Genomic DNA, 27,858 nt, shown 5'->3' with positions numbered 1-27,858 from the left:
TTAAAATACACTCATGTAATCTATTCCTCTTCATTGACAAATCACATTATTATATCTTTTGCTGACTTGGATTCACAATCCAAGACGAATACTTGGACCCCTAAGAAAAACGTTTGGTGTTCTCATTGATAGAGGACCTACAGATTTCCCAATTAGGAAAAACAGTTTTTCCAGCACGTAGTATTTGCTTAATGCGCACTCAGCCTTTAGCTGAAACACAAAATCTAAACAATGTTTTCACTTACCCTATCCTCCAGATTCTCATCATCATTCGGTCCAACACATGTTCTAATTTACTCTTCCTATAGATTTCAACTACATAATACCCCCACTTAGTCTGCTAAATTTTTTTAATGTTAATTACCGTATCCAGCATCTTTGTGCACATAATAAACAAACAAGAGTCTTGGTTTAAATTTAAACACTATTTTTTAAGAGAAAGAACAACAATTTAGTGCTAAGATGCAATATTCCACAAGGAACTTCACATGGGGGTGTTTTTTTGGTATTAGATTTATGTATTTATTTATTATCAACAAACTGAAACTTTAACACATTTAAAATATATAGTCCTTAAAAAAAACCAAAAGATTTGCTTCTCTGAATTTTTTTAGACTGTTAGTGCTAAGGTTCTTTCATACTTAGATTTACCTGATCAACTCTCTTTCATCCTTCAAGCTCTGATAGGCCATCTATTTTTCTGTGAAACTCTTCTGACAGCCTCTCCTCACTCTATTTTATTTTTACTCTGTTTTACTTCTTTAAAAAAATTTTTTTTGACATTTATTCATTTTTGAGAGACAGACAGAGTGCAAGTTGGGGAGGGCCAGAGAGATGGAGACACAGAATCTGAAGCAGGCTCCAGGCTCTGAGCTGTCAGCACAGAGCCTGATGTGGGACTTGAGCACACAAACTGTAAGCCAAAGTCGGACGCTTAACGGACTGAGCCACCCAGGCACCCCCAGTTTGTTTCTACTTCTATTATTTCAAATCGAACACACTGTTTAGTATTGGTTTCTATGTCTGTCTTTCTAAATGTTAGGTATCTAGAATGTGGATATAATACTTCCTATTTGGATCTTAGCAGAAAGATGTTGAAGAAATAATTGTGAAGGAACGTTACTATAATGCTGCAGTTCCTAAGTAAATATGTCCCTTGTTTAAACTTCTCCTGAGATGTCCCTTAATTCATTAGTTTTCAGAAAAAAAAACAACAACAACTAAAATCAGATGTCTTACTTTTGGTGTTCTGCAGGTTATCTTATTCAAATCCCCTTCAATCACATTGCAGGTTTCATTTCCAACTAACACCTTTGAATTTTCATTAAAACCAAATCCAGACAGAGTCAAAAGAGTACCACCTTCATAAGGAAATGACAACAACAATAACAGGTCAACAATACCAAAAGGAAACTTTGGCAAGAATCTAACTCATCCTTCAAGAATTTTCTTATCATCCAATGGATGGGTCGTCAAATAGATCAAGGACTAGGCTCGGTGTGTGTAATCACTGCCACATAGTACAGCCTGAGCTCTGAGGTCCGGAACCATAATGGAAACTAGGCTAAGTGATTTAATGAAATAACAGATTTGCAAACCAACATCTGTTTGGGGGCATTACTGTCAACTGCTATTTTCTATAGTGTCTTCTTCATCCTAAAGAGAAATTATGCTGGTTTTATATGTTCAACCATTTTGTGTTCTGAAAGTGAATTAAGACTCTCAATGAAATTAAAGTCAACTAAGACTCTTACCAAATCCCAAATTTTATTATCACTAAGTAAAAGGGAAACTCAGAAATAATCCCAACAAAATAAAAATAAAATAAAGTGAAATAAAAACACAAAACACACCAAAAGGATCAAGACCAAGGCAAAAATCCCAAACTAAGGGAAATGAAGCAGGACAGGAAAAATGGGTTATTTTTTTTTCATCTTCTGTGTCAGGCTTCCTTTCCCCGATTTGTTCCTGGAACTTTTTCTGGGTCAAGTAGCTCCATTGAGACTGTGGTTACAAATGGAGCAGCTGGTAAGCAGAATAATAACTAATAAATCTTACCTTGACATAATTGATGAGCTTGTTATAGAAACATGTAATAATTGATGATATTAATTCAATAACCTAAGATGTAAGTATAAGCAGTCACCCTGACTTGTGCTTCATAAGAAACAAAAGAATTAGTCAGCCATTTAATTACTGTGCTTTCCAAAAGGGGAGTCTCCTTTGTTCTATATGAGGGGGCTTTGGGTTCCTCTCCCTCCACCCTGTTCTAGAAACAGTACAACGAAATGATGGAAATGTATGCAATTTTCTTTGTTTAGAACAATTAACTATTACCTGCCAGGCTCCCAGAAGCAGGCCAGATGTGTGAGACCTGATTCTGATAAATGAAGTAGAGTACTTCACCCTCTATGTTCCGTGCTAGTCCAACATCGGCTATGGACACAGCAACTGGGAAATGTCCAGCACTGCCATTCAGAATCCGGCACTTGATCTCATTTTCTTGTGAAGCAAAAGAAAAACATGATAAAACAAATGTTTTTGTAAGATAAAATTACGGAAATTTTACATTTGCAAATATAAATAGTGGGCTTCATTTTTATATCCCAAGAAATATATCTGAGGAAAACTACTCATATACGAATGGGGCGAAAGTTTTTACAAACTATCTGATGTTATGACTCAGACACTGTTAGAAAAAGGTAGGTGAGGGGCGCCTGGGTGGCGCAGTCAGTTAAGCGTCCGACTTCAGCCAGGTCACGATCTCGCGGTCCGTGAGTTCGAGCCCCGCGTCAGGCTCTGGGCTGATGGCTTGGAGCCTGGAGCCTGTTTCCGATTCTGTGTCTCCCTCTCTCTCTGCCCCTCCCCCATTCATGCTCTGTCTCTCTCTGTCCCAAAAATAAATAAAAAACGTTGAAAAAAAAAAAAAAGAAAAAGGTAGGTGAAATAATAATAAAAGCCAAGTGAACAATTTACTCCTGATTTCTACTGTGGCCCCCCAAAAGTGGGAGGGGATTATTGTACTAGTAATTTTAAAATCCTAATCTGTAAAATCATGTATATCAATAATTCTAAAATTGTTGGTCCAATATGTGATTTATGTTAAGTAAAATATCGGGTTTCATCAAGAAAGGTGATCCAAAACTAAATGAAAATCTATCCTTCACACTTCATTCAGAAGAATATATGCACATTTGTAATACAGATGCATTACTGACTTAGATCTCAAGAATGCATAGAGTATCTGAATTAAAAACAAATTATATGAAAGATACATTTGCTTATATAATCCTATTAAAATTAAGGAAAACACCTAGGATTAATTATGAAAGGTAATATTTAGGGAAATACACAATCATGGCTCTCACTTTTTCAAGAGTAAAAAATGTGAATAATCTTGAAATTTTATGTTAACGGATAGAGATTTTGTTGGACTCGAACTCAGGGAGGATGACCATGTCTCTTTGCTGATTATTAATGTGACACTGTCAAAGCATGGGCACCATCGAATACCAGAGTGGTGTCTCTTATATTTTTGTGTCCCAGAGACACACCAAAAAAAGCTTTTTTTTTTTTTAAATTTGAGAGAGTTTGTGCACTTATGTGCATGTGAGTAGGGGAGGGTCAGAGGAAAAGAGAGAGAGAGAGAGAGAGAAAGAGAGAGAGATTGAGAGACAGAATCTTAAGCAGACTCCACGCTCAGCACGGGGCCCAACATGCGGCTCCCACGACCCTGGGTTCGTGACCTGAGCCAATATCAAAAGTTAGACGCTCAACTGACTTAGCCGCCCAGGCACCTCAAGAAGGAAAGCTTTTATATAATCACTTTATACAGGAAAAAGAACAAAAATCAACAGTTAAGGGATAAAACACACTGTCCAACACTGAAAGAACTAGTTTGTGGTCATAACCAAAGATTAAAAAGATAATGCATTTGGGGTGCCTGGGTGTGTTGGCTAAGCGTCCAACTTCAGCTCAGGTCAGATCTTGTGGTTCCTGGGTTTGAGCCCCACATTGGGCTCTGTGCTGACAACTCAGAGACTGGAGCCTGCTTCAGATTCTGCTTCGGCCTCCCTCTCTCTCTGCTCCTCCCCTGCTCACACTCTGTCTCTCTCTCAAAAATAAATAAACATTTAAAAAATTAAAAAAAAACCATAATGCATTTATCCAGAGAAGTTTGCCAATTTCATGTCCCCAGAGGTACTCTACAGAAGGACTATTTTAATACTGCTCTTTGACTCTACTTTCTCTTATGAGAAAAACAATTAAATGTAATAATAATAATTTTACAAAGGACCTACCATCCACAGAAAGAAGAGAGCAACCCACTGGTCCAACAGAGACCAATACAGCTGAACTGGGGGAAAATCCAGAGCCTACTATGGTTAGAATTGTGCTTTCTTCAAAGGATCCTGAAAATGATCAATTTAAATAACAATATGAAAAAGAAAAAACCAAAGAATCTGTTGTTATGAAGTCAAATGTTTTGCAGAGACAAATAAGCCTATTTTCATCTAAAGGCTATAAACAATAAGCTGGTAAATAAGCAGGGAAAACAGACACATATTTACCAATGGTAAATTTTTTCCCATTGAAGTGCTCTATATTTTGTTCATATTTTAAATCTGTGTTGATAGAGATTAGCAGCAGAATATCTGTCTGAAGTATGGAATGATATAAGGAAAATTATCATTATGACAAATTAAACAGGCATCCCTGCATGATACCTTATCGTATGACAGAACTGCCATCACAAATTAATGAGAAAAAAGATGAACTGCACAATACTTGTGGGCACTTTCCACTTGTGATAAAATAAGCTTCCTCTGTCTGGGGTAATATGCATCCTCAAGTGGCTGAGATATTCCCAGGGTACACCCTCTGTCTCAGCATTTTACTCATAACTGTTATTTCCATTCATTCTTAAGAGTGTCCAACTATAGATGCTGGAGAGGATGTGGAGAAACGGGAACCCTCTTGCACTGTTGGTGGGAATGCAAACTGGTACAGCCGCTCTGGAAAACAGTGTGGAGGTTCCTCAAAAAACTTAAAAATAGACCGACCCTATGACTGTTAGGAATTTACCCAAGGGATACAGGAGTGCTGATGCATAGGGGCACTTGTACCCCAATGTTTATAGCAGCACTCTCAACAATAGCCAAATTGTGGAAAGAGCCTAAATGTCCATCAACTGATGAATGGATAAAGAAATTGTGGTTTATATACACAATGGAGTACTGCATGGCAATGAGAAAGAATGAAATATGGCCCTTTGTAGCAACGTGGATGGAACTGAAGACTGTTATGCTAAGTGAAATAAGCCATACAGAGAAAGACAGATACTATATGTTTTCACTCTTATGTGGATCCTGAGAAATTTAACAGAAACTCATGGGGGAGGGGAAGGAAAAAGAAAAAGAGGTTAGAGTGGGAGAGAGCCAAAGCATAAGAGACTATTAAAAACTGAGAACAAACTGAGGCTTGATGGGGGGTGGGTGATGGGTATTGAAGAGGGCATCTTTTGGGATGAGCACTGGGTGTTGTATGGAAACCAATTTGACAATAAACTTCACATATTATAAAAAAAAAAAGCGTGTCCAGATTTGGGCGATAAGTGGTATAGTCGCCCTACTTATATAACATCACATACAAGATGGATTCCACATGGATTTTAATAGCTAAGAATGAAAAATGTCAACCTCTTGAATTTTAGAAGAAAACATAATCAAACACCTTAACTTTAATGTACAGATGGTTTTCTTAAATAACATTGAAAAGTCATGGTTAACCATAAAGGAAAAGATAAATAAACTGGAATAAATCAGTGATTTGACTGTTCCCATAAACAAGATACTAAAACAACGTGCAGGTGACATACTGGGAGAAGATGTGCTATAGGATCAGTAAACATAATATAAAACACACAGCTACAAGTCAGTAGAAAAAAGACAATCTGATAAATAAAGGATGTTAACAAGCAATTTGCAGAAGAAATACTCTAAATGTCCAAGAACCAATAAGAAGATTCTTACATGCATTACTCATCAGAGAAAAGACAAATTAAAACAATGATAAGACAATTTATTTCACCCATCAGATTGACCAGAATTAGGAGGCTGATAATCTAAGTATTGACATCGATGTGAGGAATACAGTGCTCTCACATATGCTGGAAGTACAGGCATGTTGGAGAGAAATTTGGCCATCTAATAAGCTGAATACACACATACTCAATTATTATCCAGCAATTCTATCTCTGGGCATGTACCCTAAATAAGCTCTAGCATGTACACCTTAGGAGATTTGTACAACAAAGCTCAATGCAATTATATGTAAAAACAAAAGTTTGTAAACAATCTAGATGTCCATCAACAGAGACAAAAATAAGTTGGTATATTCATGAAGTATTTTTAAATGACAAATTAGCTATGCATAAAAACATATATATATTTCTCAAAAGGAATGCTGAATGACAAAAGTCAGATGCAAATAGTATTTACAGCGTAATTTCTCTGATGTTTACATTTTAACATCTCTTTCACAAGCTTAAAAACACTAAAATTACCTTATGTGTGTGTGTTCTTTACAAAAGGTATTAACAATGGCATGGAAGAATACACACAAAATTAATTATTGTGACTGCCTCTGGGGAGATCTTTAGGAACTAGATCCAGAGATTGTGTTTCAAGAGGACTTTAGCTGTTCCTATAAAATTTTCTTTCTTAAATTGATAATTGGAAGTAAATATGACAAACTGTTAACTGCATTAATTTTCAGTGAAGAGAAGATAGGTGTCTTTTACAGCATTATTTATACTTATCTTTTCATTATTTTAAAATTTATCAAAATATGGCAAAAAAGCAATTTAGATTGTTAATTATTTTGAGTAAGAAACAGTTTTTTTCAGGAAGTACATATAAAAGTGGAAATTCATTATAAGATACAAGGATAGATGTAAAAATATAAATATCAAGGGACCACAACCAAATTAAAGTTCATCAAATTTTTATACTTGATAGTTTTGATCCCATGTAACATGGATTATCCCAAAGTAATATCATTACTGTAAAGAAGTCTGAAGAACATATTCTTTCAACACAAAGATGAGTTATTTTTTAAATTTTCTTTCTTTTTTTTTTTTTTTTGGTGATATATAATTAGCAGATGAATTTTCCTACTAGCTACCAAGATTAAATCTGTGATTATACCATCTGAGTTTAGCATTCTGACTGAAAAGAAAAGCCACTCCTTGCAATCTTTAGCTCCTGCTATTTACTTTCGTGCTGGGGAGTTCAGACACAAAGAGTAATCACGTTTTTAAAGTAATTACATAATATGAAGATATGGTACAATGTGTCATCCAAGACTGAGTTCTTGGCAATGTGTTTTCCTCTAATTCTCAAGTCTAGGACCTAATTATTTTCTTTTACTCAACAGCAGCTGTCTCATTACCAACTTTTTAGTACTAAATCTCCTAAAAGTGGTCTCATCTGACGAAAGATTCCTGTTAATACCCTAGCAAGCAGAATTTCACAAAAATGCCTCGTCAGAGTGAAATTTTAGAGACCCGACTCTAACGTGGTGAAACTAGAGAAGTAGACTGGCGAGTCCAACTTCAAGTGTGATTTGTTTTTCAAAAGTAAGTAATTAATGCTCTTTCCACAGCTTTCTGATAGATTTTTTTTAAAACTATGTAGCAATGTCTGCATGCCTGAGGTGGTGAAACCAGTATATTTAAAAATCATTATTAGTTTACACTTTTGCTACTCGTCTTCCACACTCTACTCCAAGTTAAAAAGCGGAGATTACCTTGAGATGGGTTTATGGCCCGGACTACTGGAGTCGCCATTAAATCCCACGTAAATCCACAGTCACCTGAACACTTAGCTGGACCTCCGTTGACATAGACTTCAACCTTCAAATAATGAAACACAGAAACAGAGAACGGGTAGCACAGCTATGGAGAATATACATAAGATTTAAACAAATGATGGGGTTTTCTTTGTTTGCTTGTTTGTTTTCAAAAATTAGTCTATACTCTCTGCTTTGACCATTCATTCAGCACATGTGCCTCGTATGCAAAGGCACAGTTCTAAGTGTTAAAATGCATTAAGACAACATTAAACACAACATCCCTGCTGTCACTCAATTTATATTCTAGTGGTGGGGGGAGACAGAGAGTCACACTATAAATTTTTTTTTAAGTAAATGCAAGGTGCCTGGGTGGCTAAGTCAGTTAAGTGTCTGACTTTTGATTTCAGCTCAGGTCATGATCTACTGGTTTGTGCAATGGAGCCCCCACATTGGGCTCTGCGCTGACAGCACAGAGCCTGCCTGGGATTCTCTCTCCCTCTTTCTCTGCCTCTCCTGTGCTTGTGCACACATACATGTGCTTTCCCCTCTCAGTCTCTCTCTCTCTCAAAATAAATAAATAAGCATAAAGAAAAAGAAGTAAGTGCATATTACGCCCTAGCAGTGATTAGTGCTATGAAGGACAATAAAGGATGCTCTTGTGAAAGTCACCTACATTCATTACATATTAATTTCCTCATCATTAAAGTAGGAATGTTAATAATTACTTCACAGAATAACTAAAGATTAAATTAAAAAGCATATTTTCAAATTCTAACAGGTAGTGGTCAAGCTTAGAAATCCACACTTTTATCATAAGGAAGGTAATTTTCCCAAAAGTCATAATAATATTATTGAGTTAATATTCAGATGAAAATAAAGACATCATTCCTGCTGTTTAAACAGGTCTTTAATGTATTACAAACTTGGTACATATTTAAAATTATGTTACAGGTCATGAGAAAAGTTTCAGAAATACCTGTGGCTGTTGGTTGGGTGTACGAAGTAGGTCTCCAAGTATGTGCCGTCTGAATAAGCCACCATCTTTTATCTTCGTAACTGTCATATTAGCTTTTTCTCCAATAATATTGGAATCATTAATCTATTTTTACACAAAATTATTTTACTAGAAAGGCTATGATAAATATGACTGTACTAGTTTTTTTTAATTAAGCAAGGTTGAAAGTGAATAAAAGTCAAAGATGAAAAAAATCATTCAAAAAAGCACTTTAGTCACATTTTTTGAAAAAGGAGCCTCTTCCAAAGTGAACATAATCTACCCCCCCCAAAAAGGGCTAACATGACTGCATTATATTACATCAATTACAAGTTGAACTGAATGACTAAAATCAACCTGAATTGTTAGAATAAAGCATGTCTAAGGAAAATCAATTTACTAAATTTTATTTTCTCAAAATGTTATATGATTGTCCTAAATGTGACCATTCTGATAAATGATTTTTGAATAGTTGAATGAGTTATACCTCTTTCCACCTGAGAGTCAACTTTTCCCCTTCAGCATTTTTCACCCCTGATTATCCTGGTTTTTCATCCATTTGTGGAATTATATTTTTTGCCAATGATAAAAATGAATAAAATCAAATCAATACATACAACTTGGTTATTTCAAAATCCCTCTGCCAATATGCCAGCCTTCTCATATATACAGTGGCTAGCAAAGAGACAGGAGTCTCCACGCTGGGCCCTGTGTGTGCTAAAGTGGTGATAAGAAGCAGAAATGATGAGCAAGCAGGGAAGGACTGGTCAGAAAAGAGACAAGGGGGTAAATGCACAGACATCAGCAGAGATACCAAGAGGAAGACCAGTCACTAGAGCCACTCAGCTACAGAATCTGCTAATTCTAGTTCCAGACCATGTGTTTTCTTAAATTACCTCCATATCTTTATGACTGTTACTATTCTGCACACCCATAGTCTATGTAAGGTACATCATATGTTACATTTATATACGGGTGGTTTTTTTTTTTTGGTCTCCTGTTTCCCCTCTCTCCTCATTTTTTTTTTCTTTTCTCAAAATGGTCCCATAAATAGAATTCTGTATTTTCTTCCACCTTCTGTCATGGACACCTTTCCAGGTGAATACATGTGGGTCTACATTATATATGGCTTCATGGTATTCAGGCTAATGTTGTGTCATTTTAACAACCATTCTTCTCTTGATGGGGCCAGGTTGCTAGGTTTTTACTATTACAAATACTATCACAGTGACTACTTTTGTGCCTACATCATTTCATATTTGTGTTATTATTTCAGTATTATACAGTTATATAGCTGAGATTGCTAAATCAGAGGGTATCTATATTCAGATTCTACTAAATAATCTCCTAAAATGATCATACGAATCAACTTTCTCTCCAATAGTGCACGAGAGAGACCATTTCCTCCCTCACACTCTTACTATCACTCAAAAGCATCATCTTTTTAATGTTTTTGACAGTCTGAGCCCCCAGACTCCTCTAGATTCCTCTCCTTCACATACTCTGTGTCCAACTCCTCTCCTCTGACCCCCTTCACACTCTAACTAAGCAAAGGTAATTAGATAACAGCTTACCACAGGAACTACCTGGGGGTACACAGGATAACCTATAAGCCCTGCCTGGGCTCCTCCTGCCCCTATCAAGGGTCTTCTAACACATATCCCTGGTCTCTTTCCAGAGGGGACAGCAAATAAAGTACCTACAGCAATTCTCCATGAAAGAGAACATCGAATCAACTTAACTTAGAACAATCTTCCCTCAATTTCTCTTTTTTTAATGTTTAGTCTATAGTTTGCATTTTTTAAATATAGACAGTCTCCAATTCTTTAAAAAAAATGAGGCAAGGTGCAATAAGCCAGCAACACATGGAAAACAAACAAACAAACAAAAGCCAAGCCAGAGGAGGGAACCTGTAGAAGATTCTGCCTTCCACGTGTGCTTCTCCACTGGATGTTCCATGAGTATCCAGCACACGTTCCCTCCCGTGTTACTGAGACTCGTCCCACTTCTTCCACACTCTGGAGAGCAAACTGTAAATCTGCAGCCGACACAGTGGCGGGAAGGCCTGCATTCAACAGAGGGACAGCAAATAGCAGGGGTCAAAAATATACAAACCGATTTCACCCTTAAAATCCATGAAGTGTGTGCTACATATTGTAAGCCAACTGTCCTCCTCCAATATAGTAAAAATAATTTGTGTCTTATTTAGGCCAAGAATTTATGAATCTCTTGGAAGCAAAAATTACATGAGTAACGTACCTCAGATGATAGCTCTGGCTCAAAAACTTTTATTTTTGATTATTGATTAACTTTATAGAGAACCTATAAGCTGGGGACATAAAAGAAAAACAAACTTTTGGGAATGTAACCTGGTATATCTGGTGAGGCAATAAAGAAAAAGTGAAAATATAATTTGTTCTGGATAATTTAGCTTTATGTCACTAACATAATCTCAAGGATATAAATTATGTAGGGAAATCATATTAGAAAGAAATACACCAAAATTTTTATTATGGCTGCCTAGATTGGCATTGTCCAACCGTTCTGAACTTTTGTCATATACCTTTGAGAATGTGTCCATAAGCTTGAATGTCAAAGCTGCCACTTAGAGGTGGAGACGCGGCTTGAATTCTCTGAATACGAATCTTTGACTCCCCTGGCCAATTATCTCCTCTGTAAACAGACTCATTCTCTGTCTCATTTGTGATTATCTAATTTCCAAAATAAATATTGATAAAATGATTAAACATAACAACAGCTAACATGATTTCTATTTCACCATCATACAATCCTGTGACATGACATAAATGAGCCTCAGGTATTCAGGATTCCTCAGAACATTAAGGAGAGTCACATAAATCAACACAGGCCATACCTACAAAGCTGCAATAATGAGGCCAAAGTCAACTCAGTCATCTGTGCAGCAATCAGCTGGAACCTTAGTAATACCTCATTAATTCAGAGTGTACCCTCCATCACTCAACGAACAAATATTTATTGAACAGGCATCCCATTCAAGGTACAGTGCTAATCACTGTGGGGAGGCAAGGAAACATAAGATGAAGTCTTTGCTATCAAAAAACTGAAAATCTCTTTGGAGAAATAACATATGGGGACTAGAAAACTAACAATATACTGAAGTATATAATCAGCACAGATTCTGATCCAGACTCAAGAAAAACCTGCCTAACGTTGAGTGCCAATCAATTGACAAAAGCAACACATGCTATAAAAATTCATACACAGTGACTGTACTAGTGAAAATGATAACATCTTCCTGCTTCAGATCCCTCACGGTTGTCTGTGAATCTTGTGGAATTTAAAACTTTAAGCCTCACTGCCCACAGAAAAGAGTAAACATAATTGCCAAAAGACATAAGTTCACAGCAGCTTTATTCATAATAGCCCCAAACTGGAAATAAGACAAAAGCCCATCAACAGGATGGTTAAATTGTGGTATATTCACACCACGGAATACGGTAAAGCAATGACAAAGAATGAACTACAGCTACATGCAACACACAAATCTCATAATATCAAACAGAAGCAGCTAGATGCAAAAGAGCACATACTGGATTATTTATCAATACAAATAACATTTAACAGATGTGCACATTACTGCGTGTATCTTTCACTGGAATTTTTTTAAAAAGGTCACAAACATATGTCCCATATTCCTTAATTTGACTTTGACTGAATAACAAAAGCTAGAGGATACAATTACCAATTTTAATGAGGAATCTTGAAAAATGGGAGCTGATGTCACTGATTATTTAACAACACAAACCCCTGATACTACATTCTGTTGTGCAGCTAAGAGTAAACGACTGAAACATATTTACAAGACATTTCATCTTGAAGATACTAAGATTACAACATTGCACCAGCATAGGGTAAAGCAACTTTTGTGGAATACTTAAGAGTTTTCCTGTATTTTTAATCACAGAATCAGACTATCATTAAGCAAAACACTCTTTGAGACTTTCACAAAAATATTTAATTACTATTTAACTCCAATCTAGAGCTTATTATACTTGTTTTTGATTCACTGTGGAAAATTATATTAATTCCTTGGATAGTTTTGGAGGACATTACATTTTAAAATACTTACATTTATAGTATTTAATACTGATCTTATTATAAATAACGCAAGCAGTACAAAAATTATTCAGGTCCTTTTGGAATTCTGGAAACCTATCTTTTTCCTCCCAGTACCAATTTTGATACAAGCAAAAAGTGGTGTTTCTAACAGAAACATTTAAGAACATATTGCAGAATTTCAAATTTTCTTTCAACAATCTCTGTTCAAAACTTTTACTGAAAGAGCCCATAGCATTTCCTTTTAAGTCAACAAAGAAAATTCTAGTTAAATCTGTTTCTTAAGACAGTTTCCCCTTGTTTTTTCCCATAGACATATTTCTTAAAGACTTTCTTAATGCTTAAAGTGAATTTTCATGCTCAAGTCTAACAAGCCTCTAACTCTTCATTTATGCTTAGAATAAGCTTATCTTGTCCTATTAAAAGATATTCCATCTGAATGTCAGATGCTATATGCTTATCTTGTCCTATTAAAAGATATTCCATCTGAATGTCAGCCATTTGTAAAAATTTTTTAAAAAGGTTATTAGATCAAAGCTAATTTTCCATAAATTGAAAACAGTAAGTTGCAAAATTCTGAGCTTACCTGTGCAAAGCTCACAGCCATCATGGGTATATTATAACTGCAATTATATGAAGTCATGGTGACAGAATATTGGTTGGTAATACTTGATCCATTAATTTTGGTCTGATTCACCTGAAAGTTCTTTAAAAATATCCCTTTATTTGCTAATGCTGGAAGTCTTCTCTTTGGGATTTCTAAAGAACATGGAATAAATGGAAAATAAAATTTCATAGCTTCTGCTGCTAAAAAAGAAAATCATCAAATAATATCCATGTCATGGAATAGGAATAGCTGTTTAGAATCAAATTTTAGAAAGAAGATCTTAAGACAAATAGTTTTTGGAGCTTGGCAAACTTTTACTTCTAGAATATAAAGCTTTAAAGTCTGTCAAAATATGAGCTTTATCAGGTAAAAGAAAATATTTAAAAGCCACCAAACCCTGGGTTTCATGCAGCCTTCTGTGGGCCTGTTAGCTCTGCTCTGTCCTAGGTTCCTGAATGCAGTGCTAAGACATGCACTCCATGAGGACAGGACTCGGGCTGTCTTGTCCACAGCAATTTCTTTAGTAGCTAGTACAGTGCCTGGCACATGGTAGGTGCTAAATGCATGCTATCTGTTGAACTACAACATCCATCTGAGCCCAAGTGAGCTGTCTTATATATGTGCTCCACTAATTAGAATGTAAATTCTGGTGAGAGCAGATTCAAAAGAAGTGACTCTAAAGTAGTACATTTAACTTTAACCACTTGACTTTTGACCTTGCACTTGAAAGTAGTTCCAAAGGAAAGGATTTTAAAATTTCTCTGAAAAATGTGAGTAGTCACTGTTAAAGGTGACTGTTTAGAATTAGGTTGATTTTTTTAAAGATCACAGTTTAATTGTAATTATTTTATTATCACAGCTCATATGTAGGAGTCTACTGACATGACTATAAAACAATGCTTAGACTACCAGAAATAAATTTTTCATTTATAGTATTATTAATTATCACCATGATGTCCATGAAAATATTCAGTTTAATCCTACCAAACAGATGCCAATGTCAATAGCTGCCTTTTAGGAACACATATCTTTGTGATTAGTTTCTCAAAAATCAAACAAAGCAAAATGAAAATATTTGTCACAGTTTATATATATATAAACAGAATCCAGGACTAGAAAGACTAATTCTTGCCATAATGACAAAGTTTTCATTAAGAGTACATTTATCCTTAGAATAAAAAATAATATTATTTAAATAATAATATTCAGATAAAAGAATGACTCAAATATTTAGAGATTAATGTTTCTGTGTAAAGTAAACAATAATTCCCCTGGAAAGATTTTTCTACAAGATAGATTTAGAGGTTTTGAATCGATATGAAATGATACAACATACCATCCCATGCGGACACTGGAGATGTCTGTCCAATGTATACTGTGTCTACATAGAAAACCTGTGATTCTGATGCCTTCTGTAAACCAATCCTCTGAAGAGAAAAATTTGTCCCAGTGTATTTGGCTTGTATGAGGTCCAGAAGGTCTATGCAAGTGTAGGTCCAGCTGAAATATGGTTAATTAATGTAAACCAATACACTATAAAAAAGCACTAAATTCTTAAAGAGTAAAAGTGGTTTTTTTTCCCACAAGAAGACCATTAAACGCACTTTATTAGCACAGAGGTGCAGCCATAACAAGAAACAGCAGACAGAAATTTGAACTGGTAGTAACAGACTTAATGTTGTATACTGTAAATATAGGTTTTCTTTTATTTGTAGCCTTGGCAATAGGCACAGGAAGGTGAAATATTCTGTAGCGATAGGTAAGGAAATTAAGGAGTATGTGCCTTGGTGTAGAGCAAGCATATAAATAAAAACAAGACACAAGAATAAAGTAAACTATTTTAGTAAAAAATGTCAAGGATAGAACAGTAAATTCAGTTCAATACCAAGAAGCAAAACTGGAACTTGTTATTACTCCCAAAAGAGCTCCCTAAAGTTGCACTGTCTCCTGATATGAGATAAAAGTGGTGAGTGATTTACGTAAAGCACATTACCCCTTAAATGTGTAATTTAGATTCAGATTTTGCACTCGATATTAACTGCATTGGAATTCTATGAGTTATAGTTAAGCAATTCAGCTATGAGAGTTTGCAACAAAGAGAAAAATATTGCCATCAAAATAACTAAACACAATTTAACAATAATCTTTATATCAGCCACTGCTGTAATTATTAACTGACTAGTTTGTTTGAGCACCTACTTTTTTAATTTCCTTCATGGTTCCCAAATTCATCATGGGATCCACCTCAGTGCCTCAAAGCTTGGCTTAAACTAACATATTTTTAGAAAACTATATGTGGAACTACAGCAAGATAAAGTGCTCTTTAAATAAAAGTGAAAAAAAAAACCCACTTAGGGTCTCAGTAGAATTCTACCCTAATTATATAATTCTAAAGTTTAAGAAATTACTACTTAGAAAATTTAGTATACTGAACAGGACCCTTTATCAGACAAAAAAGAGACTACAAATGATATCAAAACTTAAGTGAACAGCACACTGTCTTTGTGGCTACAAAACAGTGTTTTATTATTATTATTATTTCTTTAACATGTATTTATTTTTGAGACAGAGAGACAGAGCATGAGTGGGGGAGGGGCAAAGAGAGAGAAGGACACAGAATCCAAAGTGGGCTCCAGGCTCTGAGCTGACACGGGGCTTGAATTCACAACCTCTGAGATTACCTGAGCAGAAGTCTGACGCTTAACCGACTGAGCCATGCAGGCATCCCTAGATAACAGTGTTTTCTAAAAGAAAATCATATTTCACTTTCCAGATTTTGAAACCTGATTTATAGCTACAAAAATCACTGTTTTGGAAAGGTTATACCATAATTCTTGGGGGGGGGGGGGCAATGGCACTTCTAACACTAACATTGTACTAAAAATAATCTAACTCTAACACATCTACTTGATGGTGGCCTGTCTAACCTAAATCAAAGCAAATTTAGAAATACACAATAGGAGCAGGGGAGTTTACTTTGCCTTGACTGGCAATAATTTTACCCAGTGAACCCTATTCCTCTGAAAATCATGACATTCTTGTTTAAAGATATCATAGCATTTAGGGTAAAGGAAGCCCATCAGTCTTATCAAATGTATTTTACAGCAGATAAATTGCAGGTTAAAGGGAAAGACCTATTTAGCAATATGGTGAGTGATGCTTTGACGAATATGAAAGAACCAAGATCTGTAAAATGTTCCAAAATCTCGTCACAGTGAATGAGTCAAACGCATGCAGGTGATGCTCACCAAAACTAAAATTGTCAATCTAATCTGTTCAATTCAGGCATGCAGGGAATGTTTATAGCAAAATGTACCTGGAGAACACATTTTCAAATAAAAAAGGTGTATATGTGCATGTGTATGTCTTCATTATGACTCTATTGTGTGTGAAATTTGTATGTGTGTTCTATGTGGAAATACAAAAGTGGATTGACACAAATTTCAGAAGATATAATAATAAAAAACAAAACGTAATTATGCAGAACTAACTTGTGCTTGAGGGTGTGGCAATTATAGTCATTAGATAGCTTTCTTAGACATCTATCTTCTTCCCTTATACTTCTCTGCTTGCATTTCTATGTGTCTAACTTTTGGCAAACCAAGCATTAAAAAGTGTCTCTTCTCCATTAATTTTGAAATAGTCATTGAAATATTTTATTTGCTCTGCTCACACCTAGAAAGCACCTTGTTTTCAGTGATCAAAGTTTAATGACAATATTGTGATAAAGGAGTCTCTTTCTACCTGCCTTCAGTAAGTGGGAACATTATTAGATTTAATAATACATGATTTAAATTGTAAGGTTTACCATTGTTTTACCTTGCAAATGGTCATGGGTGATGATAACACTGGACCAATTCTTATTTTCATAATCTATCTATTTATTTTTGCCACAATTATTTCTGTTAGGATGCTAATGTAGAGGGCATGAAAACGGCAGTCAGATCTATGCTGCACAGCATTTGTCAAAAACTAACAAAAAGTGGGGCATCTGGGTGGCTCAGTCAGTTAAACGTCCAAATCTTGATTTTTGGCTCAAGTCATAACCTCATAGTTGTGACACTGACCCCTGTGTTAGGCTCCATGTTGGGTGTGGAGCCTGCTTAAGACTCTCTCCCTCTCTTTCTTTGCCCCTCTCCTGCTCGTGTGCATACATACTCTCTCTCAAAAACAAAACAAAAAAACCCAAACTAACAAAAAGTGGAAAAAAAATTTAAAAAGTTAACAAAGAGTGGGTTTGTTTTATGTTCAGGTTATATACTGTATTATAACTTCCAATTTACATTCACAGAATGTAACTTACTTGTTTCCATTAGTAAAGTTATAGGTAAATTGTATATCATTGCTTCTAGTAATCTTGCTTCTGTCTTGGTATTGGAATTTTAGAGCAATATAATGTGCGAGGAATCCTTTGTATGCTAAACATAACTACACAGAAAATTAAAAAAGAAATCAGTAATAATATCTTAGCTTTAAGTTGTTTTATAGCAATTCAAGTTAACTCAACCTAATCCAGTAAATAAATATTGATAATTTTCCATACAAAATATTTCAGAACACAGAGACAGGGATAATTAATTTCAGCCAATTAGGTATAGAAGAATTGTGAAAGATTTTCTAGAAGAGGAAGTGGAGTTGAACGACCTTACAATTAAGGATTAATTCCTTATTGTTTTCTTAGATATGGTTTCCTTAAAAAATGAAAATAATTCCCTCCCTTTAGTCATGTAGCAACGTAAAATTTAAATCCAGCTCTAAGTGAACTCTACAGTGGATGTAAAAGCCCAAACACACAAAGAGGAGATAAACACTGAAGTAGATTAATTGGGATGTGAATGCAGCTAAGCATTTGGAGGTAAAGATGCATGTCACTGTAAAATGGTAGTTAAATACCAATCTTAATGGTCTACAACATCTTAAGCATTCCAAATATATTTAGAACTTAGAACTTGAGGATGTATATCACAACTTGAGAATTTTAAAACCAGAGAAAGGGTAAACAAGACTATGATTGCTAATCTTAAATACCTATCCTAAAACTCCCATCTCTACTCATGCTTTCCCTTCACTTCTCCTTGACTGGATACCCAAGATCACTCTATGATGGCTATCCATTTTTGTTTCTTCTTAATAAATAAAATATATTGAGGAGATTATACACTTTTAATTGTTTTAATATTTAAATTCATGTGCAAGTAATTTTCTCTGAAATTATAAGATAAAGCAGAATACGTGTGTGTGATATTACATATTTTTTCATTTTTTTTTTTTTGAAAACCAACAGAAGAGGAAATCACAAGGCCCCAGAATGTGAACCACAGTACCTGTCTAATGTGACATGATTTCACATGACAAGCAGTTTTCCCTGTCTTATATTTCAGGAAATTTTATTATCAAGGTATTTTACAGATTAAATTAGCATATCATTTTGTTGAGTTCACCTGATTATAAGGAAATAATAAAATGTCTCCATATGGTAGTCTGTTTGGTTTAACATCTGTGGAGTCAAAGAGAACAGCTGGGTTTTTCAGGGAATAACGACCACAGTAAGCATCAGTTTCCGCTGTCTTCTGCCCTCTGTTAATATGTTCCTACAGAAACAGTAATATTTCAAATGAAAACATGACTTATTGTCCTGCTTTATTCCCCCACATCTCCACCCAATTTGTTCAAGTTCCAACTTGGATCCATTGCTTCCCACACCACTTTAACTTGAAATATTCTTTCTCTTCTTTGAAAGTCTAATGCTCTCATCCTGTATCACTCCTTTGGCTCCATAATCATATAATCCCTTGTACCTGTATTTGGCTATTTCCTAAATCTTATATTTCTCCTTATATCATGAACTCTTAGGGATATTTATTCATTCCTTCCACAAATTTTTTTTATAATTTTTTAAAGTTATGGGGCGCCTGGGTGGCGCAGTCGGTTAAGCGTCCGACTTCAGCCAGGTCACGATCTCGCGGTCCGTGAGTTCGAGCCCCGCATCAGGCTCTGGGCTGATGGCTCAGAGCCTGGAGCCTGTTTCTGATTCTGTGTCTCCCTCTCTCTCTGCCCCTCCCCTGTTCATGCTCTGTCTCTCTCTGTCCCAAAAATAAATAAACGTTGAAAAAAAATTAAAAAAAAAATAAAGTTAATTTATTTTGAGGGAGACGAAGAGAGAGTGAGGGAGGGAGGTACAGAAAGAAAGGCAGGGACAGAGGATCTGAAGCAGGCTCTGTGCTGACAGCAGAGAGAGCCCAATGCAGGGCTCACACTCACAAACTCCCAAGATCACGACCTGAGCGGAAGTCGGATGCTCAACCGACTGATCTACCCAGGCACCCCTCCACAAATATTCATTCAGTGTTCACTATGTGCCAGGTTATTGTTTGTTAATTTGGTTTTTGTTGAATCTTCAAGGTTCAAGTGGTGAAGAACACTATCCCTATATGGGATATTTCCTATCCCATGAAGTTTGGGACAAAGGAACTAAGGATTATAATACTGATGTTGAAGTATTATACATATATTATATAATTATGAGGTTGAAGAGAGGCCTCTAACTCACATATAAAGCATCAAGAAAGATAACTCAGAGGAAGCACTACATGAGTTGTCTTTAAAGATAAACAAGACTCATTTCAAAGGAAAGATGGACTAAGGAGCTTCAGGGAGAGGGTAAAATAAGTGAAATCAGCAGGGATGTAAGAAGATGGTGCTGGGAAATGCAAATAATCAAAGTAAGATAGAGCAAAGAATGTGTGCCAGGATGATGATGGGAAATGAAGAAAGGAAAGAGCATAGTGTAAATTACTGTGCAATTCCCAAGGCTGCTAGCACTACATTCAGGATAGGAGAACCCAAGTACATGCATGTTTATTAAATTAATTTGAAATGAGAGCCAAATTAAATGGAAAGATTTTCCTTTTTTTTCACTAATAAATCTCATTTAAACAGATTTAAAACATGTGATTTAAAGCATGTGATAAATATTTTTAAGGATTCATATTTATTTCTAAGGTATTGATCTGAACCAAATAACTAGCCTATATAGTCCTTATTCTTATGGTATTCATTTGGAAATGGTGAATATCTGGCTTCCTTGGATTTTCAAAATAAGAATTAGGAAGATAAGAGTATTCTGAAATTTTCTTTACTGTACATCAAAGAAAAGTTCTTATACCTCACCAAGAGAGAAATAAGGACAAGTATTTTACTAATTGACCAGAGGGTGATCTCAAAAATCAAGAGAAGCCCTACTACAAATTATATGCTCAGAAGCCAATGAGGAAACAGGATATACTCTGCATCCAAGAAAACAAGTAAAACACCCTATAGATCTTATATTGTCCATCATCTTTCTTACTTTCCCTTGATCGAAAAAATTCATATGTGGTGAATTTCACAAATGAATCACACTATAATGCAAGGAGATGATAAAGCAGACCTTACCAATAAATGTGTAACAAATTATTTTTGCAATTTGACAATAGGAATTAATGTTAGTCCAAAGAGAATCACAAGATTCCAAGCATTTATACGAATTCTTATTTGGTCAGTTTCACTGTTCATTTACATTCCATACCAGGTTAAAATCAGACTCATAATCTCTAAAGTATTTCACAACAAATCCTTCTTCAAGATTTGCAATTTGCGGTGGACACTTGGCAGTAACCATTTCTTCTACGGCTGCCTGAAACTAAATTAAAAATATGAGCTTTAGTAACTTCTTTTTCATGAAGAGTTAGAACATTTATACTATTACTACTCATTCCACTAATTAGTTATAACTGAACATTTGCATAATTCCCATACTTCAGCCATCATTATGAGATCATTTCCTAAATAATTTTAAGTTAATATGCAATAATTTTAGTGTCTAGTGACTTTTTCAAGAGTTTTATTTTAGAATCACAATAGTTACATCCAATTGGGTAACATTAGCTTACACCATTGTTATGTAAGGTAGACACACTTGTTTAGTAGTTTTTTTTTAAAGAGGGCAATGAGGCAAACCTAAATGAATTAGCACTCAATTAAACAGGTTCCAAGTGAATAGTTTTCCCCATTAGCTCAAAATTAACTGGAAAAAAACTATACACTGTATTCTGTTTTTCAAAATATGCAAATACAATATACAAAATATACAATGTATTCTGTTTTTCAAAAGAACAGATTCAGATACTATAAGACTGTATTGATGGTTATTTTAAAAATAATAAATGATCTTGAATTATATAGGAATTGGTACACATTTATTCACAAGTTTTCCTGTAATTTCCACATCTACTTCTCTTGCAAAGCACAGATATAATTAGCATTTAGAATTAAGGAGATAAAGTAAGATGTTAATCATCAAACAAATATTAACCTAAACTCATTGTGTAGATAGTTGTCAAAATTCAATAACTCCCAAGCAAACATTCTTTCTACAAAAACAGCTGCCCCACACAGAGATACAATGGATCCTGTTGGCACAGATCTAAGAACCCCCCCTTTCATCCCCTGTGTCTCTGTGATGTTTCCTCCCTTCTCCACTCTCTATGGGTTGGCTCCAACCCATCATGTCAAGTAAATGAGTGTATTACCGCTCCTTAAAGTGTGGGGTTTATTTTGTTTTCTTTTGTTTTACTAGAAAGGTGATATTTAAATAGCTTTCTATTTAATAAATTAGCTAAGAGCATACTTCAGCTTCTGATGACCATGGGGTCAGAGGCTTCGAAGTGATTCCATCCCAGTTTAGTGTGAATGTGTCCAAACTGGGTTTTCCTTTGATTTGTTCTGTAATATCCAGGGTGACATTGTTCCCTTCAATCATTTCATAACCAAGCAGATCAAAGTCTCCTGCGATGAAGTACCAAATAGGATTTGAAGTTGTTAATTTAATAAAATACCAATATATCCATGAGTAACAAAATTGGTTTTATTGTATTATCACAAAAAAGGGGGGATGAATGGGGAAGATGTGGATCCTTGAATTTGAGCTAAAGATTTAGCCGTAGCAGAAACAGCAAAATAACAGATAAAGTGCTATTCACTTAAGGTTCAATATCCATGGCTTAAAATAAAGTGTTACGGGATAAACAAAAGGAGGTATTGGGACCATGAGGTAAAGATCAACGACCAGTGGGATATTCCAAAACTTCTTTTCGTTTTGTCCCAGTACCATTATCATAGTATAGAGGGCTAGGTTGGGATATTGCTATTTTCTTTAAACATGAATACCGTACAAAACTGAATTCCAGGAAATAGCCCAAGGCCTGGGAGGCCTGTTAATACAATCTCACTTTAAAAGAAATAAGGGCTTGTCCTCAGATTTATCTCTGCTTTGGGAAGATGCTTCACCATTGGAAACCCACTGACCTCTGTTGGGTAGAGTCCTAGAATTTGATTTGGTACTTATGATTTTGGTACTATATTTCTTAAGGCTGCTGAAGCTGTAAAATTTCTCTCTGAACTATAGATGTATTCCTCGGAGAACAAGGATCACCATATCTTCATTTATACAGCATTTTTGACAATCTAAACTTTGGGAAATTTTTTGAATTTCAATTCATGTTAAATGAAATTCTTTGCCCTCCATCCAACAAGCAAATTAAACAATTTTATAAAATGAGAAATAAACAATGAATTGGAAAATAATTATTGCCCAAAGAAAAGTAAATACATACATATTCAGGGACCTATTTTTGAACTAGATAGCCCAAATACTAAATTTGGTCGTTAAACTTGACTTTAAGACTTGAAAATGCAAAACATTAATAGGAAGTTAATAGCTATTGCTTGAAAAGGACAGAGAGGTAAAAATAATTTTGGTAAATGCTGTCTTAAACACAGGTGAAATGTTTTCTTTCAGTTTTTGTTTTTGTATGTTTTTTTTTTCTCACTGTAGGAATTCTCAGGGATTTTATTATTCTAATGAGATCTGTCAATCTTCAAGGATAAGCTGGGGTATGCAGTTTCCCATGTGGATTTGACCGCAGAATCCTTTCATCAGGCAAGATCTGGTTAGACTAGTGTCTCCCAAGACATGCTAACTACTTAAAGCTCATTTCCAGAATTCATATCTTTGCTAATTTTTTCTAAATATGAAGTAGCCTATTATACAGATAGTGCATTTATGGTATATATAGTGTTTCTCATGCATTGAAGCTGTACATTCCTTGAAATAGGACTAAAATTTTAATTACAATAGAAAAAAATTGACCATTTATTTTCTATTTCTCCTAAAAGTGATCAAGGCTACGAATCCACTTCTTTCCCTGCCATTTTATGGCATTTTTACTTTTTTTTACTTTTTTTAATTTTTTATTGTATGAAATTTATTGTCAAATTAGTTTCCATACAACACCCAGTACTCATCCCAAAAGATGCCCTCTTCAATGCCCATCACCTACCCTCCTCTCCCTCCCACCCCCCATCAACCCTCAGTTTGTTCTCAGTTTTTAAGAGTCTCTTATGCTTTGACTCTCTCTCCCAATCTAACCTCTTTTTTTTCCTTCCCCTCCCCCATGGGTTTCTGTTAAGTTTCTCAGGATCCACATAAGAGTAAAAACATATGGTATTTGTCTTTCTCTGTATGGCTTATTTCACTTAGCATAACACTCTCCAGTTCCATCCACGTTGCTACAAAGGGCCATATTTCATTCTTTCTCATTGCCACGTAGTATGGAGTTTTTAATTTTTTCAGTGGAGCTTTAGAGAATATAAATTTGTTTCTTAGAGAAAAATTTACAGAAGTACAAAATGAGATACATGCTTACCTCTAGTTGATATAAACGTTACCATGTAAACATAGCTTTGGGAGTTTTGTGTTCTTATTACTTGAACTGTATCTGGTTTTATAGACCAGAGGTCATTTAAAGCTGATTGCAGTATGAAGTCAGAAGCATCACCAGGTACCAAGACTTGGATGAATTAAAAAAATAAAATAAAAATAAAAAGGCAAATGATTAGGGGCCTTAATTTAAAAAAAAAAAGAAAAGAGTTGCAATCTTTCTGCACTAACCACAGCCAGCACTGATGTCTTATATTTGAATTTTTAAAGCACCCGTAGTCTGTATCATATATTATCATTTAATAAAATTGTGTTTTGAAAGTAATTCGAGTTCAATAATAGTGACTACTTCATTGGATTGTAATTTCCTAAAGATCAGGATCGTATTTTATTGTTTTAATATTCCCATGGTAATAAGCATTATTACTATTGTTATTATTGTTATATAAGCTATTTGGAAAACAGTAATCACCCATTAATATTTACTTATTGAAACAATTAACAGAAATAGAAAACTTATATTTTCAGGTTTATTATAAAATATAGAGACGCAATGTTTTTGTTAACAGATAAATTAGTATCTCATAGCTTTTTTTTTTGAGGAATTGGAATATTTACTTCTCTGTAATGATGAATTTAATTCTTATTATCTTAACTTATCCCTGTGAGTCACAGATACATAAAATCCTCCTATGCACTTAGATATACATTTATTGTGATCATTACAAAAGAAAATGATAGTATATACCAGGAAGTTGTTTTTACTGATACCATTTTTTATCCCAGTCCAAAGGTTTTTCTTCATAATACATTTTTAGCTTCTTTGTCTAGCACACTATTAAAACAATATTTTCCAGAAAGAACTAGACTAGACTAAATTTTTATAATTTCATCTATAAATGAAGAGAAATTAAATCTCCTTTATTGGGGCGCCTGGGTGGCGCAGTCGGTTAAGCGTCCGACTTCAGCCAGGTCACGATCTCACGGTCCGTGAGTTCGAGCCCCGCATCAGGCTCTGGGCTGATGGCTCAGAGCCTGGAGCCTGTTTCTGATTCTGTGTCTCCCTCTCTCTCTGCCCCTCCCCCATTCATGCTCTGTCTCTCTCTGTCCCAAAAAATAAATAAACGTTGAAGAAAAAAAAATTAAAAAAAAAATCTCCTTTATTATTTTCAACTTACCAGTTTTTTCCATGTTATAGATTAATCTATAATGGTAGTGGGAACATGAATTAGCTTCCACGCATGGGCTGGTTACTGTTATCTTTTGAACTTCACTCCTTGCAGTAGTTCTTTCCCAGTTTTCCAATGTTATAACCTATTTCCCAATTAAAAAAAAAAAACCTTCACTGTATAGAAAAGCACGTTTAAAAAGCATGATAGTCAATTATTCAATGCTTCTTTATTGCTCTATTTTACTGCAAATGATAAAATATTTTAAAGTTTCAGTCTTATCAAATAACAGCCTCTTTCATTTATAATACAGATACTTCTAACCACAAGTCAATAATTTTCCATGACTGCTTTCCCCTCAAGTAGTATCTTCCATAGTAAAATTAATAACCAAATAGAGCTATCTTGGAACGTTAACTTTCTACAAAGCAGATCTATCATCACAGCAAACCTGTATTTCCTGGACAATTGTCGACTGGGATCTGATAACTTGTTCTTCATTTACTGCATCTTCTGTTTGTTGCTCAGTATAGACATTTCTATACTGGTACAAGCCAACATCAACAAAGGCACTCAGTCTATACTCCTGCAGCAAGATTTCAATGTAATACCTGAAAAATATGAAATTTTTTCCAATGAATAAAATTTCAACACTATATAAAATACCTGCCTATTAAATGATTTATGTTGTAGTATCCCTGATTTTAAATATTAAACTTTCATGGCAGTTTTTTAAAATAAAATGAATTATGTAGGGTATCTGCACTAGAGATACAGAGTTGTCCCCATTCGTGACTAATTCATTCAGTTTTGTCAATAGATATTTATTGAAAAAAGATACATTCCCCTCTCCTATCCTCAAGGAGCTTAAAACAAAATTACATTGTAGATTATAATGCAAACTCCCTGGCATAAAACACAGAAGGCATAGAAGGCACAGAGTTTAAATACTCTAATGTATATAAGAAAATAACAGGCAGACTTAGACATATCATGTTTTGTATCTGAGTGGTTAAATGTTGTTAGGGATGGAAGTTCCTTTCTAGTTCCTTGAATAATGACTCCAGTTAAAACTGGGGAAATAAAACACTGCTTCAGGAAACTAATACTGATTAGATTGATCATGGCCTCTCCAACAAGCTGGATCATCTAATTGCATGTCCAGGATAAGGCATTTGCTGACTGGCTGTTACAGGTGAGTGAAAAGCTACTGGTTACCTACTTAAATCTCAATCAATGTCACCATTGCTCCCATCTTTGGAGAGGCCAGCTGGGAGTTCCTCTAAATTGCCTCACATCATTTAACAGATACCCTTTTGTATATGAAGAATAAATATTCACAATTCATGAAAGACTCTGAATGAGGGACATTTATCACCTCTCATCTTTCTAGGATGATGAGGCTCTGCGTCATCCCCCTCATAGAACTGATACAGGAGGATTCCATCAGGCTCTTGGCTGCTCTGAGAATCTGTTTGCCAGCTCTACCAAATGAATGTGGGCAATACTAAGAAGTAGGGCTCAAAGAAGAACCATTAAATTCTGTACCCTGTTAGCAGCTTAAAAATATTAATTAGGCACTTTCTATGTATCACACACTAAACTGAGCACTTTATAGACATCATATTTAATCTTCACAAAATCCTGTAAAAAATATAATTCTCTTTGTTCATATGAATAACAGAGACTAAGAGAGTTTTAAAGATTAAAGGATTATTAAAAATTAGTAACTGATTCAAAGTAGGACAGGGTAATGAAAAAGAAATTCACTTAGAGATGGGGCTATATTATCTGAGTAGGATGAATTTGGCAAATGAGCAGCTACCTTTGGAAAGGTCTAGGGACCACTGTGCAATAAGCCAAGTACAGTGGCCTCACTTTCAAAATTCACAGCCATCATTATAAGTATCAGTGTGTAAATTCCAAGCTGCCTTGCAGAAAGCAGACAGCAGATGTATTAGGGCTCACTTTCATGTAAGCTCTACGCTCCTGCCAAGCAGGTAAACTAAATGCACTTTCCACGGCCAAGGCAAAGCCTGAAAGTGTATTAACACTTAATAGCAGTAGGGATTAATTAGGTGTTCTGTTTACCCTGAATTGGCCCACTGATCCTGGTTTAAAAAGCAAGTGTTTAAGTACATAAAGAAGTGATAGTAGAAGGAGGAGGATAGAAAGAATGGAACGCTTTCCCCATGTCATTATTACTAAGATTTCAGTGAGACACTGAGCGTAATTGCTTTCAGGTACCTTTAATCCCAATCCTCTCTGTCTAGTTCCAACAGATCTTCATGGTGCTGTCAATATCTGGAAGGATGGTGTGATAGAATGAAGGGGGAAAAAACAACAATATCCTTCCATCTAGAAGTGAAGTCTATTT

General features: G+C 35.1%; 1 protein-coding gene across 2 annotated transcripts in view; it reads right to left on the bottom strand.

The window, feature by feature from the left end:
- Nucleotides 1–27,858, bottom strand: part of PKHD1L1 (PKHD1 like 1) — a 162,011-nt gene that overhangs the window by 99,486 nt on the left and 34,667 nt on the right. For both annotated transcript variants that reach the window (XM_040494266.1, XM_040494267.1), the window contains exons 15-30: nucleotides 25,933–26,092; nucleotides 25,491–25,626; nucleotides 24,299–24,442; nucleotides 22,222–22,379; nucleotides 21,121–21,234; nucleotides 18,995–19,144; nucleotides 17,857–17,981; nucleotides 14,890–15,053; nucleotides 13,533–13,705; nucleotides 11,412–11,559; nucleotides 10,759–10,913; nucleotides 8,831–8,953; nucleotides 7,810–7,915; nucleotides 4,302–4,412; nucleotides 2,338–2,502; nucleotides 1,240–1,361 (exon numbers count right to left, since the gene is read on the bottom strand). In XM_040494266.1, coding sequence (XP_040350200.1) covers nucleotides 1,240–1,361; nucleotides 2,338–2,502; nucleotides 4,302–4,412; nucleotides 7,810–7,915; nucleotides 8,831–8,953; nucleotides 10,759–10,913; nucleotides 11,412–11,559; nucleotides 13,533–13,705; nucleotides 14,890–15,053; nucleotides 17,857–17,981; nucleotides 18,995–19,144; nucleotides 21,121–21,234; nucleotides 22,222–22,379; nucleotides 24,299–24,442; nucleotides 25,491–25,626; nucleotides 25,933–26,092 — 2,254 coding nt within the window. The remainder of the gene's footprint in view (nucleotides 1–1,239; nucleotides 1,362–2,337; nucleotides 2,503–4,301; nucleotides 4,413–7,809; nucleotides 7,916–8,830; nucleotides 8,954–10,758; nucleotides 10,914–11,411; nucleotides 11,560–13,532; nucleotides 13,706–14,889; nucleotides 15,054–17,856; nucleotides 17,982–18,994; nucleotides 19,145–21,120; nucleotides 21,235–22,221; nucleotides 22,380–24,298; nucleotides 24,443–25,490; nucleotides 25,627–25,932; nucleotides 26,093–27,858) is intronic.

This window comes from Herpailurus yagouaroundi, unplaced genomic scaffold, assembly GCF_014898765.1.
Source record: "Herpailurus yagouaroundi ecotype Mexico unplaced genomic scaffold, PumYag 186, whole genome shotgun sequence".
NCBI lineage: Eukaryota > Metazoa > Chordata > Mammalia > Carnivora > Felidae > Herpailurus > Herpailurus yagouaroundi.
The sequence above is the reverse complement of the archived record's forward strand: the minus strand, read 5'-3'. Positions and strand labels throughout refer to the sequence as shown.